Source organism: Corvus hawaiiensis, chromosome 11 (assembly GCF_020740725.1).
Source record: "Corvus hawaiiensis isolate bCorHaw1 chromosome 11, bCorHaw1.pri.cur, whole genome shotgun sequence".
NCBI classification, from domain to species: domain Eukaryota; kingdom Metazoa; phylum Chordata; class Aves; order Passeriformes; family Corvidae; genus Corvus; species Corvus hawaiiensis.
In genome coordinates, this window is record NC_063223.1 from 12,722,369 (window position 1) to 12,741,343 (window position 18,975).

Sequence of the window (18,975 nt, forward strand, 5' to 3'; positions counted from 1 at the left end):
TGCTACAGGTACTTGTTTACTTGTTTTTCTGCTGGCTTTTGCAGGTAAGCTTCCTCAAATACAGCACAACAATATGTGAACAGCCTGAGTATTTTTCTCCATCTCTTCTTATCTTTTCAAACAAATGCCAGTTGATGGTTTCATTGCAGGTTGCTTTTATAGTCCTAGCCTGACTACTGTAAACTGAACTTACTCCTGTTACCAGCTGAGGATTTTTCTCGGTGCAATTTCATCTCAGCGAACACACTTACATAAGATACCAACACAGCACATTAACCTTTAGTATCTACAGCTGTCTTCATCATGACTACAATTGTTTTTCACCATTTGATTTTCTTATGCAAAAGCTAATAATAGACAGGTGGGAAATTGTTTGCAGTTCCACTATAAACAATAGGCACCTGACAAACAGCTGAGATAGCAACAAAAACACTTCACATACAAATTAATGGTAGAAAGTGAGAGAGTTCCTTGGTTGAATTGTCTGAATTTTTGTAGGTGACTTGTACAAGAGCAACATGAACTTGTGATAGCTTTACAGAAATCTAGGAGAAAGGAGAAACCTAGGTGATTCGAAGTCAGATGTACTGCTTGAAATGCCACATTTGGATACCACCTGCCCATGAAATTTGACTTGTAACGTATTGCTTGTGTACTGCACAAAGGGCGGAGGAGAAAGGAACTTCAACCCTACTGAGCACCAGTATTTTCCATTACTATATTCCCTCTACATGGCACAACACCCTTTTTGCACTTGAAAGAGCAGTACTCTGCATCTTTTGAGGAGGATGAGTTACGAGGTGAGAGTATCTGTGCGGTTACAGAAAAGGGAGGGCAGCAATGAAAGCTCGTCTGTCCTGTCAAAACTTGATTTTAGAATCCTGCCTTGTATAAAAGGGGACATCAAAAGCTTTTGGTTGCCCATATTTAGTCTTTCCTCAATCCACTATGGCAGCCCCATTTGTAAACTTTACTTTTGATAGAGCCTGATGGGAAATCAGGTATTTGGATAAGTAATATACTTCTTGTTGATAAAGTAGAGAGAAGGAGAAAAAGCACTTTTAACTTGTCAGATTTGAAAGAGCAACCCTATGAAACCCTATGAAATGTTCCTGGTTTTTTTTTTCCCAGCAAGGGAGTTTTTGAGGGTTTTTTTCCCCCTAGAATAGCTACATCATTGTTGAAAATCCCCTAGGCTGGTATGGTCAATCTGAATGTGATCTTGCTTCCTCTCAGCACAATTAAAATAACATTGTTCTGATGAAGGGCATTTTTTTGGCTAACATATGGGCCTAACATGAAAATTTGCTATCCGATGGAGCTTGCAGATGCCCCTGTGCATGTCCCAGCTCTCTGGCAGACAGCTGCAGGGCTGGGAGGACCTTGAGCTGAGGAGCAGATGCTCTGTGCAGCATTAACTCCCTCACGTGGTTACGGCTGCATGAGGAAACCAGCACGTAATGGCCCAGTGAGGGCAGTTGGTGACTCACTAAATCCTAAATTCCCCAAAGCTCTCTTCAAGGCTGCTAGAGAATGAGATTTGTCACTGAAAAGGAAAAAAAAATAAGGTGGTATTTACTTTTTAAAGACTTATCATCCTGATATAATTATTCATCAAACTCTTCAATTGATAACTCATTGGAACTTACTGAAGATTTGAAGAGAACTCAAGTGAAATCCTGTTACAAATTCCAAATAATTCCAGAGATACCCAAATTTCACCTACTGATCTCACTTGAGGTCACCATTTACATCTTGATATTGTTCCCACGTGAATAAACCCACTGTCCCCTCATGAGGTCTCTCCTGGTCTATGCAGGTAGGAATGAGAGTGACAGTGACAGGGAGTGAGGAGTTAATGACATGCACAGTACTACGGCTGAATCAGTACAGGAACTGGGTATTAAACAGAACCATAAAGTAATTCGGGTTAAAAGGGATTTCTGGAGATCATATAGCCCAGCCTCCTGCTCAAAGAAAGGCCAATATCAAAATTAGACTGGCTTGCTCATGGCCTTATCTGGTTAAGCTCTGACCAAGAGTGGAGACTGTACAATCCCTGTGCAATTCGTCCCACTGCTTGACTGTGCTCAGGATGAACATTTATTCCATATAAACAATCTGAATGTCTCTATTGGACAAAGAAGGAAGAGGAGGAAGAAAGGGAAAGGGGATTGATACAAAATGACAAGATGATACCAAATGGAAGGCTCACTCCTCACTCTCCTGGTACTGCACACATACAATACAAGCAGTTGGAAAGCAAAAGATACTGAGGAGGTGTGCTGTGAGTGACAAATGGGTAAGCTCCAGGTTAAGTACAAAATAAGCAATAGTCCCTGGTGGCAGCATATCAGACAATACCCATTTTATTGTCAGAGTAAAACATATTCCTTTAAGAAAACCAAACAAAAAGCCCTACTGAGTTCTTCAGTGCATGCCAAGCAATTATTGCTTTCCACAATGTGTCCTGTGACTCACTGTGCCACAATGAACTGGCATATGGTGCTCATTCAGGGTATATAACTCACACATTAGCTCTGAAGAGCTAATAGTCACTTGGACTCTAGTTAATGTTGGGGGTTTTTAATTTCCCCATGGCAATGCAATAAATGTCATGCTTATTATTGTATTATTATTATTATTTTTAAAAAAATCTGTTTTTAGTGGCAGGCAAGTGTCATTAATGCCTCAAATCTCTCATATGCAAGGAAAATTAATTCAGACAAACTCTGGCATGCGAAAGCATATAAATAATTGTTAAATACTACCTGTGGTCTTCTGGGTCCAGATTTGACTGATGCCAAGAGCAATCAACTCCTTTTTGGCTGCAAAGGATAGGCGGGCACTCAATACCTTGCAGAAGGCACTCAGTACCTGGCAAAAATCAAGCTTTCTGTGTGCCAGCTCCCCATGAAAGAGCAAACCTTGAAGCATGTGCAACAGAAAAGGTTCTCCTCTCTTACAAGGGAAGGCAACCTCCTAGAGAGACACAGAGCCAGCTCTCTGTAGGGTGTCAAATACTCTTCTGGGCTGGAAAAGGGGCACTTTCTCTTATCAAAGGAGACACAAAAAGTAACAAAGCATTTCTCTTTCAGTAAGTCTGCCCAAGAGCAGTAGACTAGAAATCCAGCTTTTATCATGAAGAAAACATCAGAGATGCTTAAAAGCAGGGACTGAGTAGCGGCAGAACAAACTGTGTGATTACAAGAAAATTCTTCTCCTGTAATCAAGATGCTGTAAATGAGCCCAGGCTGCACCCTGACTTGTGAGTACAATCAAAAGAACATGGCTTCAGGTGGAGCCTTCCACCACACCCACATGATTTCATTGGGGTAAGAATCCTGTAGAGGTAAGGTCTATTTAACACTTGCAGGCATTTGACAAAAGTACACCGAAGCCAGTGCTATTCATTAGCAAAAGTGGATCAGAAAGATGGAAGGGGATAATTGGGATTTTGTCCACGTAGGGACTCAGAGCTACAGTAGAAGTGCAATGGGGTTGAAGGTCAGCAGGGGTGATTCCTGAAAAAGGGGGTCTGACTTCTGTCATAATTTACACGATAAAGCAATAGTAATGCTACTGTAATCAACAAAACTATGCTGGAATAAATCAGTTGAGAATTATGTCCTGAATTTTTATGTCTTTGAGCTAATTTCACAGGTATCAAACAACACTAACATCTCAAATGTGACTTGGAAGGAAAAAAAAAACCACTTCAGCCTACAGCTCTACTGCTCCTGATCCCCAAGGACTCAGTTATTCCCTTGGTGGTCTCCTGTATAGCCCAAATGCAATGATTACCAATACAAATAATTTTTCCTGTGTTTTTGGTTTACAAAATGTAAATTTAGACTGTGTGGTCTCAGCTGTTTTCTTCAGTATTTAACATAACAGTGATGGAAGAGTATGTCCATGACCTTACCATGAATGGCCATGGGGAATAAGGACCTGCTCTGCCTATTTCCTCCCCTTGAATCTCCTGAACTGTTTAGTTAGATGGGAGATAATTGAAATCATGCCTGAACCAAGACTCCCAGCATTTGACCTGCACCCTTTTATTGCTACTCCGTAGGTTCTTTGCTAGTGGTCACAATATATTCCCCATCTCCTCATTAATATCTTTGATTTATTAAAATATTTGTTGCATCTCACTCAGCTACCTTCCTCTAGGAATGTATTTGAAAAAGGGAAAAAGTACATAAAAATTAAGTAGAGCTCAGGCCTTTTTCCAATCAAAAGTCATATTAATCTATGCAGAAATGTCAAAGTGTTCATTTCACCCAAGGAGATAAACCAGCATTTAGGTAATAACCACCTTCTCCTCAATGCAAAGACCTTCCACCAGAGAAGAAAGGCTGCCCTTGTCCAGATCTCAAACGTTCATTCTCTTGTTGGCTAATTCATGACAGTGTAAGCTAGATTTTTATTATAGAGTATTATTTGTAGCTGCTGTTTTCATGAAGCAGCTGTAATAAACAAGTGGGATTTATGTTCCTTTTTAAATGCTTGAAATAATTAGCTCTGTTAAATTTAGACTCTGAAAAAAATGTACTGATTTTTCTATTTTTTAATAGTTACAGAAGCTACAAAGCAATCTAGCACCACCAGTCAGGCCTGGGTCAGAATAATATGCATGCCATATAGCAGCCAAAATGTGTTTCACATGAGGAAATAATCTAAGTTCTCCAAACAACCTTTTAAAAGTAAATGATGGTTGTGCTGAATGAAATGTTTTAACAACTGCACTGTGTGCTATTTTTCTCCAGCCTAAACGCAGACAGGACTTTGTTTTATTCCTGTTCTGGTCTGTACAGGTGCAAATGGGCCCTCAGGATGTGGATCACACTGGTGAGCTCAACTGAAAGCAGGATCAATACCGAGACCCAGATCCAGAGCAGAATTTTTCAGCTGCTTCCTACCTTGATTTATGCTGCATCTAAAAGCCCTGACCCATGCCAGACATTCAGATACTAAACTCAGAGCTTGTGGTTTGCCCTCATCTCTGCATCATTTACTTTTTCCACTCATTGCCCCTCAACCACAGCTTGCTGTATTGACAGTCCAGACACTTATTTGGAATAAGTAAACACGGTGCCCTCTCCAACCCAATTTGGCTATTTCACAGCTGGTGCTGCACTTCAGAGCCTGATCCAACAAACCTGCTTCATGACAGCACCGAACAAACATCCTCTAAAAAGCTTTCCACTCATACTTGGGGTTTTTTCGGTTGGTTGGTTGGTCAGTTCTGTGACTCATCAGCCTTACAGTATTTTTTTTGGTGCAGGTGCCACCACCTCAGCTGTTCAGGTTTCCTCAGTGCAGTGGGAAAGACAAGATGAAATTCCAGGGACCAGGACAGAACTCAGCCTTAACAGCTCTACAAGGGAGGACTAAAGTCCAGCAGACCTTCAGCTGACTACAACCCCAGGAGAGGTGAGGAAAAGATGATCTGCTGTGGGAAAGACCACATCATGCCATGCATAGAAGAGGCACAGAAACAATACACTCATTGTATAATGAGGAAAGGTAAAAAATTAAGACAAGGAGAAGGCTAAACCTGTCAGTTCTTATGAACTTTTTAAACTAGAGGATAGATAATTAGGGAAGGTATACAAATAAGAATCATGAAGCTGGGAAAGGAGTCTGGACTAACATGCAAAAGCTGTAATAGATATCAAAATATTAAAAATTTAAGTATTTTTTTCTATACAGAGTAAAACAGTAACAACTTCTATGTAAATGATAAAATCCCAGGGCATTAAAATAAATAATGGCACACTGTTTCAAAATATTCCTGGATAAAATAAGTGGCATGCAATGGGATGGGGATTTAGTGTTTGGAAGTATAAAGCCCAACATCCCAGGAGAGCAGTGACATTGCCTGAGGAGCAGCTAGCAAAGCCATGAATCCAAGAAGGACCTAAAGGTGATTCCAGGTAAGATTAGCCAAGTAATAGAGTTTCTCTGTGTGATCCTGCTGAGTGATGCAGAAGGGTCAAAAGCTAAGCTACTTCTGGATGTGGGCATGGGAAGGGATGATATGGAAATCTAAAGCATAATGCTGTGTCAAAACAGCCACAGTGAACAAATTATGAGTTGTTCAAGTCTCCACATATTAGAAAGGAGATAGAGAAATTAAGGGAAATACAAATAAGGACAATAAAAGTGATCTAAGGAGAGAGTAAGCTAAAATTAATATGTTCTATAAATGAGAAGACTCCTGGGCTGAGATCCAGCTATAAATACCTTCCAGGTACTGTGTGTAGAGGGAAGGTAATTAATCTAGCTCAAAAGACAGTAGGGCAAGAAGCAATTGCTTGAATTTAGGAATGGAAAAATTCAGGATATATAATAAGAAAAATTTGTTTGAAGAGACACATCTGCTCAACAAGGCAGATTCCCAAGGTGAGAGATAAGGCACACTTACTGTATGCAGTCCAGAACAGATTGAGTAAGGATGGGGCTCTGGGAAGTTTTGCCATCACAACTTTCTACTGTCCAAAAAGATCACCACAGTCCAACTTACTGATCTTTTCGTTGCATTCTTTTATGGGTTATCTTCAAGACTGCTTCTCTATTTTAAAAAAACCCAAAACAACAGCCAACCTATATATCCAGGAAGTGAGAATACATCTACACCAGAGCTCAGAGCTGAGGGTGTGCAGCACCTCAGTGTGCACGACAGGGAATGGCAAACCTCTCTGCCTCTCTTCTGGCTATGCAGTGGTATGGGCAATGCGAGTCTGTTGGGTGCCGGGCCTAAGAGTGTCAGCAAGAACAAAAACACTGACCCAGACCTCAGATTATTCTGAGTATCTCAACACTGAGGTCAAAGGCCAAAGTGGGAACTACCTCTTGTGATACTCATGGTCTTCCCCAGCCTTGCATTAAGACATCCTGCATGGAAGCTTTCAATGTCACTGCATAAATTATGTACTTTGATTTATGATTAGCTGAAAACCAATGCTAGCAGTATTTAACAACTCTCAGGAGCTCTAAATATAAAATAAAGAATAAAATAAAATAAAATCCTCAAAACATTTGCAACAGACCTTACAATTTTCAATGACAAACGGGTACACACAAATGTGAGGAATATAAAACCCAAGTACCCTTAATACCCTCCCTTAAACAAATCCCATCCCAACTGCACTCACCAATCGGGACTTCTGTCCCCTCCTCAATGTAGATGGGCAGTGGTGATTCCTCCATAGGATGAGGCACTGATGGAAAGTAATGAATTGTGGTAGTATTTGTCGCAAAGTGACTAAAATAAGATGGTCCCTCTCTTATCATTACAACTACATATGGCTGGTTACTATCACAAAGAGCCCTTTCTCAAAGTGGTCACCTCCTGTCACAGAGACTGGCCCAAGTCATGGCCTGAGGGGTTAATCCCCACTGAGCATTCACTGCCACAGGAGTCAACCCCCTTGGAACCGGGCCTGGGAGAGATCACTGTCCTGGATGCTTCACCATCCTGCCATTCACTATAACCTCACTACTCCCATCCCTGGAGTTTAACTTGCTTTTGGAAACTCACATCGTTGTAGAAGCCAAGGGAAGCCAATGCACAGACAGGCACAAATAGAGTTATTGAGTCAAAGTCATAATATTTCATGCACAGAACCAGAGGAGAGAGGCTCTGGTGCTCAAAGCTTGTCGTTAGCTGTTGAAAAGCCACAGCAGGTGATGGAAGGCTGCACTGCAAATGGCTTCTGGACCACTGACTTTTCATTACTCATTTTAGAGTGCATGTATTGGACTTAGGGATTCTTCTTTGGGATACTGCAATCTCCAAGCAAAACGCTCCAAATCTACACTGCGTGGTTATTCTGCAGCTTCCAGACACCGTACCATCACTGCTGTAGGGTTCGTCTGTTTGGGTTCTCTTCTATTTGGGAGCTTCTTCCATTAAAGGTGTTTTTGCTGCACCATTTCCCACTTATAATCTCTGTGAAGCACATGCTTCATAGGATTTTCAAGAGATCTGAATTTCCTACTCTAGAATGAAAAAATAATGAGCTACAAATGTTGAAAATGTTCATACTCAAAATCCTTCTGGATTTTTTCCTTCTCTGTTACCTTTTAAAAATGATGATGTACCTTCTCAAAGATACAAACACTTCATCTAGTCTCACCTAGGATTCCCAGCAGCAGGGAAGGAGGATTCTTTAATCCTTTGTGGGATATCCTTCACTTATTACTGGATTTTTTTGGTTTTGGATTTTTTTTTGAAAGATTGTCTTATCCATAAAACCAGCCAAAGAGCACTTGTGGTTTAAAGCTATTAAATAAAGCATCTAACAATGTTTCTGCTAGGAACACAACCAGAATAAAGAGTGTTTTCAACAGATGCTTGACTAGCAATGGGCATAATATAAACCCCACGCTGGTGCTTTGCAGGATGCAAAGGGCTGCCAGCTCCTGCCCTTCTGTCAGCCCACCCCTCGCTCACGTGGAAGATGAAGGGAAGCACGGGGGAGACGAAGAGCAGAACACGGTTGCCTACAGAACTACTGTTCAAGCCACAGAAATCATGGTCTACCGGGACGCCTTGCGCAAGCCACTTTTATCTAGAAGCTGAACTAACATTCCAGCTCAACAATAGCAAAAAAACATTTGTTACCACACGGCATTTTGCTACATATTAACCAGCAAGTTGCTACGCAAGCATAATGGAGTGCTGCAATTCCGAGATACATGTTGTTAAAAAAAAAAAAATTGACTTATGGGAAATCAGCCTGAGGTGAGTGCTCGTGGGCTTGCCATGCCACTGGACACAGTACATGCTTGGAAGTTATGCAAAGCAGGCCCTGCATTGGGAACAATGCAGTCATTTTCCTTGCTAAGCTAATTTTGCATAAAGGCAATGAGAGTCTTCATCTATGCAGCCCCTTAAAACATTTAATCAGATTTATTTACTAGGAAGAAATACCAGAGCAGAGCTTCCTATACTACTCAACAGTTTTCAAAGCTGACATATGCAAAAAAACCCAGGTCACTAGATGGTGTGGAAAAAAACCTGCTGTGTTTTTATGACATGCAGCTTTCTCAGTCCCACGAAAAATACTTTAACAGGCTCCCCCAGACCGAGAGCTAGGCTGGAGCCAAATGCTTTCACAAAACATTTGCAACAGTATACACCAATGGTTGGTGGCATCTACTCTTACTTTAATGGGCATCACCATAGATTGTAGAGAAGGCCTGAAATACCTACAGGCTATTTGAGGCCAGGTACACGTACACACACTCTCTCTTACCCACACAGACACATGCACACATTTGCACACGTGCACACAACAAATGGCTCTATGGGCAGAACTTGGATTCTGTAGGATCCAAGGCAGAAAGGCTGACTTTTGTCACAGGGTTTGAGGATCAAGGACTCTGGGGTGCTAAATCCACCTCTCACTTATGTATCTCCTCTGCCTTGGGCAAACCATTTTAACATTATCCCTCCAGGATTTACACACCAACTTTATGGGCATGCTGTTTAAATGCCTGCAAAGTGCTTTGCAACCTTTTCTAAGTTCTGTGGTGATACACACAGAAGAACTGCACAGACAGATTTAAGATATCAGTTGCTGAGCATTATTGCTGTAGAACTACAGCCTATTTTTACATGCTCTATACTTGGTTTCTACAAACAGATGGTAAGTGTTAAGTATTTGAACGTTTTAATGAGCTTTTAAAGCCTTTTGTAATTTCATAAACAAGCATAAATAACACTTACATGAAGAAGAGTCTCTGCTGAATGTATTTTCTTTTCCTGTTTGGAAAAAAAAAAAGAGAAAAAGAAAAAGGAAAAATATTTTAAAGGAAAAAAAATGCGTCCAGCAAGATAAGTCAGGCAGGTTTCGATGTTATAATGCACTGCGTTTTCTGATTTCATCAGTAAAAACTTTTATTTGAAGAACACTAGGACACTCAATATAGACTCAATGCCAAAACAAGAGATCATTTCTTGTTTCATCCTATGTAGAACGTCACAGGAGATATGACTATATCCATCTAAATAGCAGAAAATTACACTGCAACAGTGAAATAAAATACAAATGCCATGTGATCTGGATCAAAAAATTTAAAAATAACAGGATTTTAAACTACATTCCAGCTCAGAGAAAACCCCATGGCTCAGTGTATGCACTGTTCTCCTACCTATGGACATGGGACCTACACCAACACCCTGAAGCAGGGCCCTCCTGCTGCATTTTGGCACAGCAGGGTTGTTTTTCCATGCCAGTGCTCAAGCACTGGCTGCATTCAAGCCCAGGCTGGGTAGCCACAGCAGCGAAGGCGTCCGTCGAGGCTGTGACAATTCTGAGCGATAGATAACCACAAGAGGAAACCCAGCAACTGCTAGAATGTGGAACCTTCCCAACAGGCCTTAACAGCCACCTCCTGCACCCATGGGGCTGCCACCCACCCCAGGCTTGGTGCCATTTGATTCAAACTCCCCTTCCACCAGCCGGGCTGGTGGGTTCGGTGGGTGCTCTCGGAACAGGGTTTAGGGCTGGCACTAAATGGCTTTTTGCTGGTGTAAATCTGGACACATTGGAAAAAAAGAGACTGACAGAAATACAGAAATACAGAAGATGCTGTAGGACACCAGCCATGGTTTCAGAGTCATGGACTGGCAACACAGCAGCCCTTCCAACAGCAGGTTTTTTGGGGAAAAAGGACAGTAAAGAGTGGCATTTTAAATTAATTTCTACTATATTACCTTGTGTCAATATTAGCTACTATGTAAGCAATTTAAAGGGCTTTTTCTGAAGTTTACGTGCCTTGGGATCATACTCAGCTCACACCAATCAATTAAATCCATGGCAATACAATGGCTGAGGATTCAAGTAAATAGGCATGTATGGAAGAAATTCAACAAATATTTAATCATTGCATTTTCATCCACCTGCTTTCCTTCTAAGGGCCAAGGACCCAATCCTGCAAGCAACCCCCCTAGAGTGGCACTAGAATAAATTTTAGTTCTGTATATAGAGCCCTTACTGGAGTAGACACAGGATTACTTTTAAAAATATTACCCTGATCCATTCTGGTCACGTAAATTAAGTTAGTGATGAAAAGAAGTCGAAGGCACTAATCCGACTGGGTAATCTATTCAAAGCTTCACTTCTTAAATGATCTACAATTTACTCATATGACCAATCAAATAAACATTAGTTACAAAAGGCTGTAACTACCATGGCTTTCCCATCCATTTTTATGTGTTGTAATATGGTTAAATTTAAAAGAAACTAATCAGCATAATCTTTTCAGAGTTGTTTGCCAGCATGATTACAACCTCAGGAAGGGCACCGCTGCAGACACTCCCCTTACTGGTGGAACTGGCAGCACTGCCATTGGGGCATTAGTGCAATGGTGCCCCACTGCCCACGGCGGCAAAAATGTGGGGCATTGGAAAGCCTAGAAGGGGCAAAATTAAAATAATAGGGGATTGCTGCTAAGCCTTGATGTGCATTGATGAAAATCCTAGGAGTATTGCTGCCTGGAAAGTGCCCAAGAGTCTCTTTGGAAACATCCAGCCCATAGGTCCTGGCTGGAAGCCACTAAGATACACTAAGAGTATTGATTAAAAAAACCCTCACTGAAATATTAGCAATGATTAGCTGTAAGACAAGATCCTCACGGGGGCTTTACAAACAGAACTCCACTCAGGCACGGGAGGTTTCCCAAGCACTCTGCAGCAAGAGCAAGCCAACCTAAAGTGTCTTCCTAGTTTTCCAGGGTAATGTGGCACCTCTTTTCTGCCAGCATTTCACACCGACTGAAGCCTGCTGCCACTGCCCCAACATTTCACCTCTGACATGAAAGCTCCAGGCAACCCACCCAAAAGCTTCACATTTGAGACTATCAATGAGGAGTTGTACGCCAAATTTTTCCTGGTTACAGCAAAAGAAAATAAAAGAGAAGTCGGTAGCATTTGAAGGATTCCAAATTTCCAACGGATTCCAGACCAAGATTACTAAACAAACAAACCAAACACCGCAGGATTTGGATACAGCACCTCCGAGAACAAATCCACCTTCTCGGGGCCTACAGATATCAGGAGGCCACCTGTGACCTCCTGCTTTTTGCCAAGTGTGACAGAAAATAACCCTCACAGCGCGCGGTGAAAGAAGCAGGTTAATAAATGACAGCCAGAAGCGGCCTTTCCTCTCCCGGCCGCGGGGTCGGGGTCCCCCCGGGCAGCACCAGGCAGGGGAAAAGTGTCTGTCGCCCTCCAGTGGGACCTGCTTTAGTGCACCAAGGCGGGAGAGGTGGGAAGGGGAAGGGACAGAGGTGAAAGGCAAATAAAGAGAAAAAAGAAAAGAAAAAAAAAAAAAGGACATGCAAAGCAGATAAGAGACAGTTGAAGGGGAAACAGGAAGATACTATCTCTGAAAGTACCAAAAATAAAGTTTCCAGTGTTAGTTTAACCAGGGCAACACAGACATCCTCCCTCTGCACTCGTGCTTCAGACTCGACTTGGTCGGGGTGAGGGACACCGTCACTGTCACGCTGCTGGCTGCCTCAGCTGCTCACACATTTTGCTTAAAAAAAACCCCAATAACCTTCAGGGAAACCTTTCCATAACAGTTGTGGCAAAGGTAGGCAATGCCAGAAAGCAGTCAGCTCGACTGAACGCAGACCCAGAGGTAAGCACCCGGCTGTCAACAACCATCAGAGTTCTCACCAAAGCCTCTCCCATCTAAATTCCACAGCAGCAGGTTTTAACGGGCTGATTTACCCTCAAACCTGAAGCCATAAAATCTAAACCGGTAGCAACTGTCATCCGAGCCCTGAATTACACAGCCGATGACATGTGCCCCGTCAGGACTGCCTCACTGTTTTGCTAGTCCAAAACTCAAAACATTTTCACATGCAAGCAATAAAATAAAAAATGCAGTTACCAAAATAGTACTATCAACGTAACCAGCTCCTCTCGGCACATTTTCTTAATGCCTTTCCCAATACGGTTAAAAAACATGGGAACTAATCAAAAACCTCCATCTTTACACCTCGGCACAAACTGTGCTGGAATCAGCGTGAGGTTGTATTTCTTCATGTTTATCTGGATCCTCTCCCACTACTTCTTTCTTTTTTTTTATTTTCATCCGTGCTTCCCTTTAAACACAGCTCTTATTAAACAGCAGAAATCAGCTTTTACAATTTCTAAATGCCAAGTTTTGCCACTCTTGAAGCTGCCTAAGGACAACACAGCTTGCCTTCAGAGTCATAAATAACACATACTCTGCACATTTCTTCGCCTGGGTGAAATAAATTCTCCCATGTTCTTATATGGAAACCTTGTGAGTCCTCCCACATACCGCCTGGTACAATATCAGACAGCGATGGGCATTCATTATCTTAAAGCCAGCGGGTGAATTTTGGATACAAGTTACCCCCAGACAAACCCAGAATTATCACCCCTTCACACCACGCTGAGCTCAGTAACATGCCCTGTGCAGTCCCTGTGTTTTATTTCCAAGCCCCATCACTACTTTGATTTCAGTATGTCGAAACCTCAAAATAAATGGAAAATGAGGGGAATAAAAAGAAAAATAAGGGAAATAACAAGAAAGCAGCAGCAGCGGTATTACCCACCAGGTAGGCCCATTAGCATCAGATGTAGCATTGCCTGTACCAGTCTCTTCACTCGAGGTTAGCGCACGGCAGACAGAAAAAAAACCAGTGCAGAGGGGTGGGAAGGAGAGAAAAAATGGGCAAAAACAGCCGGGAAGAGAAGCGTGCGCCGTCGATGTGCTGGAGGACCGCCAGCGGGGAATGGCTGAGAACGTTATCGCCAAAAAAAGTTAACGCAAGGTGTGGGGGGGGGTGTGGGGAAAATAACCTCTGGGGAGGAAAAACACCGCTGGGTTAATGGGAGAGCTGGGGAGGAGGGGGCTGGAAGGAGAAGGATAAATTAATAAAGAAATGGAAGGGAGGAAGGGAGAGCGCGCCCGGGAGTTCGGCGAGTAGAGGCGGACAAAGGGAGGACGATGCAGCCGCCACCGGCCCGGCTCGGTTCGGCTCCGCTGGGCGCGGAGCGGCCGCCCCTTTGTTCGCCGCGGCAGCGAGGGGCGATCCGCGCCGCTCCGCGCCAGCCCCGCCGCCGCCACCACCGCAGCGGCAGCAGCAGCGGCGGCAGCCCCGCCGCCCGCCCGCCCTCCCGCCCGGGAGGTGCCGGTACCTGTGTCCGCTGGCCGCGGTGCTTGCGCGCCGCTGCGCCCCTGCGGCGGTGCGGCGCGTCCGGCGGAGCGGTGCGGCGCGACTAGCAGCGCCGAGCAGGAGGAAACGGTAATTTATAAGCGCTTTCTTCCTGACCTCTCGTGTCTGTTGTCTAATGAGGGAGCTTTGAGCATCACCCATCCTGCTGAGTGGAAAAACACCGGCACGGCCTCTTCTTTGCTGGGGAGGGGGGAGCCTAAAGGAAGGGGTGTGGGGGAGGAGGGGCCATGCCGCAGACACGGCGGCGGAGCCCGGGCTGGCAGGCGGCCGCGGGCCGGCGGGGAGGGGCGGGCGGGTGCGGGGCAGCGTTCGCCGGGCCGCGGCCGCCGGCTCGGGGTGCCGCCCCGGGCCGCCCACCCTGCCCCCGCGGCTGCCGCGGGCAGCGGGAGCGGCAGCGGGGCCGTCCCGAGCCGGCCCGCGGGACCCGGCCCGCGTCCCGCGGCTGCCGCGGCGGGCAGGGAGCGGAGCGAGGGCTCCCGGCCGCTGATCTGTTCTCGGTATTTTTCATTTTCGTACATGTTTTTGATCGTTATTTTTTGTCTTTACACAAAGAGTGTCCTTCTCACAGACAAAGCATCCCACGGCGCTGTCACCGGCGATGCCCAGGCCCTGGTTCTGCTCCTCCGCGGCCACTTTTCCCCCTGGCCACCCCCGGGGGAACTCTGGACCCGGTGCCGCTCTGCCAGGCTTTGGGGACAGGTTTGGTCCTGCAGCCGTCTGCTGCTGGGGGAGGCAACACGGGAGCCTGGCCTGGCAGGTGCCTGGGAGGCTGGGATCTCCCTGCTCTGCCCTGCCGCCTCCCTAAAGCGCGATCCCCGGCACCGGAAAGTCCCGGTCGCAGCTGGAGAACAAAGTACGGCCGGGGCGATCGGCGGGGAAAATGTGCAGGGCAACGTTTTGTTTTGTGTCGGGTTTCACAGAACCGAAAGCCGGTCCTTCTCCCCTGCAGGCGAACGGGTATATGACTGAAACATGTCCTTGCTCTCCTACCTGCATCCCCTCTGGTGCTCTTAATGAAAGGATACAGCAGCAGACAGAGTCGCGAGGAATTTTCATATAACCCCTGCTGAAGACTTAGTAAGATCCTCTGTACTGCAAAATACCATTTGCATTGTTGGAGTACAGTCGTGGTGAAAAGGAGATTTTGGGCCATCTGTGTTTCGCAGAAGTCCCGCGGTGCTAACCTTGCACTGGGAACAGCAGGGATGGACCAAAGGAGAGTGAATAGTACCCACAGTTCTGCTGTCTAGGTTTTCCCGGATACAAGATGCTACCTTTCTACACCACAAACTGGGACAGCAGTTACTGGGAGACCACCTCCAGAGCCCATCGCCTGTGCATAGGCTGCTGGGGGATCAAATTCCATCACAGCAGCCTCCAGAGAGGTCTCTAGAAAAGGCTGATTTCCTTATCTGGTTCTTGCAAAAGCTGCACCATTTTGCACACTTTTTGATGGCAATACAGGATGCCAAAAACACTGTGTCACAGTCACACATCTCATTTTCCCTTACTCCAGTGCATTCTGTGATTTTCAGTATCTGAGCTGATTTGCAACGTGAGTAGGTTTTTAGCAGAAAACCAGACAGAGATATAGGACATACGCAGCTAATTGATGACATATCTCCACTGAACAGCCTCGTTTAAACTCATAGCGATGTAGTCCATGCTGCCACCTATGTCTTCTGATTCAGGTTTCTTGTGTACTGCAACTTCGTAGTTGAAGGCAGTATCCTTTGAGGGCAGCTCACATTTTGTGAAGCTCTGCGAGGGACCACAAGCACAGGCAGCTCTGGCTGCACAAGGGAATGAAGCAAAAGGTTTCTCACCGGCTCAGCCACTTGTTTGGTTGCAGTGAGGATGCCTCGATGCAGATTAGGAATCAGCAGTCACATCAGTGAAATGTAAGTAGCGGTTGGAGCCTTGTCTGTGTGAAGGATCCTGCCAGCACAGCTGTACCACTGACAGCAGTGGAATATTTTGCTCAAGTTCTCTAGAGGAATCAAAGCCTGTATTTTGTCTCTGGCTCTCTCTTGTTCTGTTGCTCCTCACTCATTAAAAGTCAGCCACACAAAGCACATGGTTGCTTTCTGTGTTTAAAAAAAAAAATGTTTGGGGTAAAAGACCAACAGCCAAAGCTGTTTTGAAGTCAGACACGTAAACGGTACCTGGAACTAAGTATAATAATAATAATAATAATAATTCATCCTTTTGTGTCACAAATATGCACATTGCTGTTTGCTATTTCATTATGAGACAGCACAACTTCTGAGAATATGCCTGATGAATATTTGGGGGAACTCTGCCTTCATTTGGAGTGGCATATGGCAGCATTAATGCCTTTGGCTTCTCCACTCTCTTATGTAACCGAAATCACAAGTTAGAGCCCAAATTACAAAGCATGTGTATAATATTAAGCATACAAATGGTGCCTGAAATTACTATCCTTTTCATGTAGGTCTGTTTTTAATCTCTTAAAATTTTTGCTTCTGCAGCTTTATTGATTTCAGTGTGCGCTGATGCCGCTCATAGCGCAATCAAACCTAACCCCTTAAAAACCCCACTGTGAAGACATTAACCCAAACCTAACTAAGGCCAAAATCGCTCTGGTTACAGGTAGGTGGAGTTTGAATGACTTTTATACCTCAAGTGTATCCTGTATTAAGGTGCTATAGCAAGCAGAACACCATATCCCTGTGGCTGCTTTGGCAACCAGTCATAGTGGCAGGTTTTTGCACCCCAGCCCAAGGCATGGGTTTGCCATCACCTTCCTTTGAGTTTCCCCTCTTCCTCAGAGACTATTTTTGCCATTACCATGCTGATCTGCTTGCTGGAGTTTTAAGGTGTCGGATGCTGATACAGCGAGTGCCTCTTGTATCTGTTTAATCCGATAACATAACTCTTTTTTAATCTCCACGTCTGGGTCACAGGGTTTAAAAAAGACACTGGGCCAAATCCCCAGCTTGGCTACAACGCGTGGAAATGTACTGAGATGGCACGAAAGTCAGGAGAGATTCACTGTATTTGCACCTGGGTAAAGAGGTCTTGAGGGGCAGGGATGTGAGTGCCAGATTTCAGATGAATGAGTATTAACACAAGGGTATGGCAGAGCTAAATCAGGTTTCCATAAGGTGAGGTGGAGGGAGGAATATTACAACAGGACCTAAAGCATGCTCATCAGCAAATTCTCTATAATTTTTAAATGGAAACAGATTTAATATTTCTTCATTTTTCAGGAGAAACCTTGTTTTCATTGTCTGGCTGGTAGAGGAACATGATGTTTCATGGACTCAGGACCAAGACAGGGCATGGACAAAGAGGAGATTTTGCAGGGATTGGGAAGATTTTACATATAAACATTAAAATTTAAAAAAAACAAAGTTCATCCCAGCATGAAGTCCAGCAGAAATGTAGGAGAGAAATGGACAGCACTGTCTGCAAAGGATTGTGTGAGCAAGAATGGCAAAAAAAAGGACTGAATAAGTCCACTGCATTAATGATTTTTTAGACATGAATATCCTATACAGAGTTATATGGGGTCAGTCTTTGGGGTTCCCCTGTATAGCAGAGGATCCTGAGCCTGAAAAAGGGAAGCAGATTTTGTAAGGGATTTGCATATCATAGAGTGACTCTGGATTGCAAATTTTAAGCATTACTAAATTGGGGAATAAATTGTTGCTATTGCTGTTACATACCAGGATATCTCACTAATCCACACAATCCACTAAATTGCTGTAGTTTTAGTCTGTGTTTATTTTAGATGAAATTATGGCCTGGACAGTTACTTTTTCTTACTTTATCTGTATAAATCATATATAAATAAGATATCAAACAGAAACCAAAACTGACCTGTGTTTTTGGTACACTCCCCATCATGTGAACCTGCCAGTGATAGAGCCCTGCACCCAGTTTACAAGTCAAACAGAAAAGCAATGAAAACCCACAGGTCTTTCTTGAAAAGTGGCCAACTGGCATTAAATTCTCTTGCTTTAATGCTCTGGGTGGCCTATTTTGCTTATATTTGAGACTGCCTAGCCATTATGGGATTGCCTGTACTGGTCCTTTCCTTACATCAAGCTAATTACAAATTAACTTGAGGCACTTATCAAGGCTGAGAGGCTGGAGCTGGTCCTTTCTGAACACCGGTTGAGTTTGGAAGTGTCTGTTGCTTTACAGAGACTGATTCCTAAAGTGAGGGGCACACACAGAAGAACCAAACAGCCTGGAACCAAAGTGGTCACACTGGCTTTTGAAAAAAGTGAGTGTCTTAAGTTAATTGACAATCAGCTACCTGGAAATAAAAGCCTCTCATATATCCAAAGGTTTTCACTAGGATTTTCAAGACCTCCTGAGCAATTTAAAATCCTTGGAAGGAATGCACTATAGAATGAAAAATATAAGTATTATTAAAGAATGTCTCTGAATGAAAGCCAGCCAGTTTCATAAAAATGAACTAAAAAAGCAATAACAGGTACTCTGTCTCCTGCTGGATGCTGTATGAACCGTATGTTTTGCATTTTGGATGTCACTCTAAAGCAATGTTTTTTTCTTCACTATTGCTGTTGGGAAGAACAGTAGAAGAACTATGCATAAATGAGATTAAAGTAATCTAATTAAAAAAATAAACAATGTGCTTTCATCTTCAATTCATATCCAGTCATTTGGGATCTAACTTAAAAAAAAAAAGATAAAAATTCAGAAATGCAGAAAGGATTTTGAAGGACAACTGTTTCCCTTTAAGATTAA

At 43.8% G+C, this 18,975-nt stretch overlaps 1 protein-coding gene and 1 long non-coding RNA gene across 8 annotated transcripts in view; one reads left to right on the top strand and one right to left on the bottom strand.

Annotated features, from left to right (window-relative positions):
* SLC6A6 (solute carrier family 6 member 6) overlaps positions 1–14,397 on the bottom strand; it is a 57,953-nt gene extending 43,556 nt beyond the window's left edge. Inside the window, exons 1-4 of one of the 7 annotated variants that reach the window (XM_048315823.1) lie at positions 14,195–14,397; positions 9,740–9,775; positions 7,161–7,226; positions 2,772–2,828 (exon numbers count right to left, since the gene is read on the bottom strand). In XM_048315823.1, coding sequence (XP_048171780.1) covers positions 2,772–2,828; positions 7,161–7,215 — 112 coding nt within the window. In that variant the 5' untranslated portion in view covers positions 7,216–7,226; positions 9,740–9,775; positions 14,195–14,397. Of the gene's footprint in view, positions 1–2,771; positions 2,829–7,160; positions 7,227–9,739; positions 9,776–13,608; positions 13,835–14,194 lie in introns of those variants that run through there. The other 6 variants (XM_048315821.1, XM_048315827.1, XM_048315822.1 and 3 more) reach the window with 6 other exon arrangements.
* A 266-nt stretch (positions 14,398–14,663) lies between these two features.
* Positions 14,664–18,703, top strand: LOC125331606. Its single transcript, XR_007206135.1, has 3 exons — positions 14,664–16,133; positions 16,725–16,845; positions 17,466–18,703. It is a non-coding gene; the product is annotated as an uncharacterized LOC125331606 (long non-coding RNA).
* Positions 18,704–18,975: the final 272 nt, after the last annotated feature.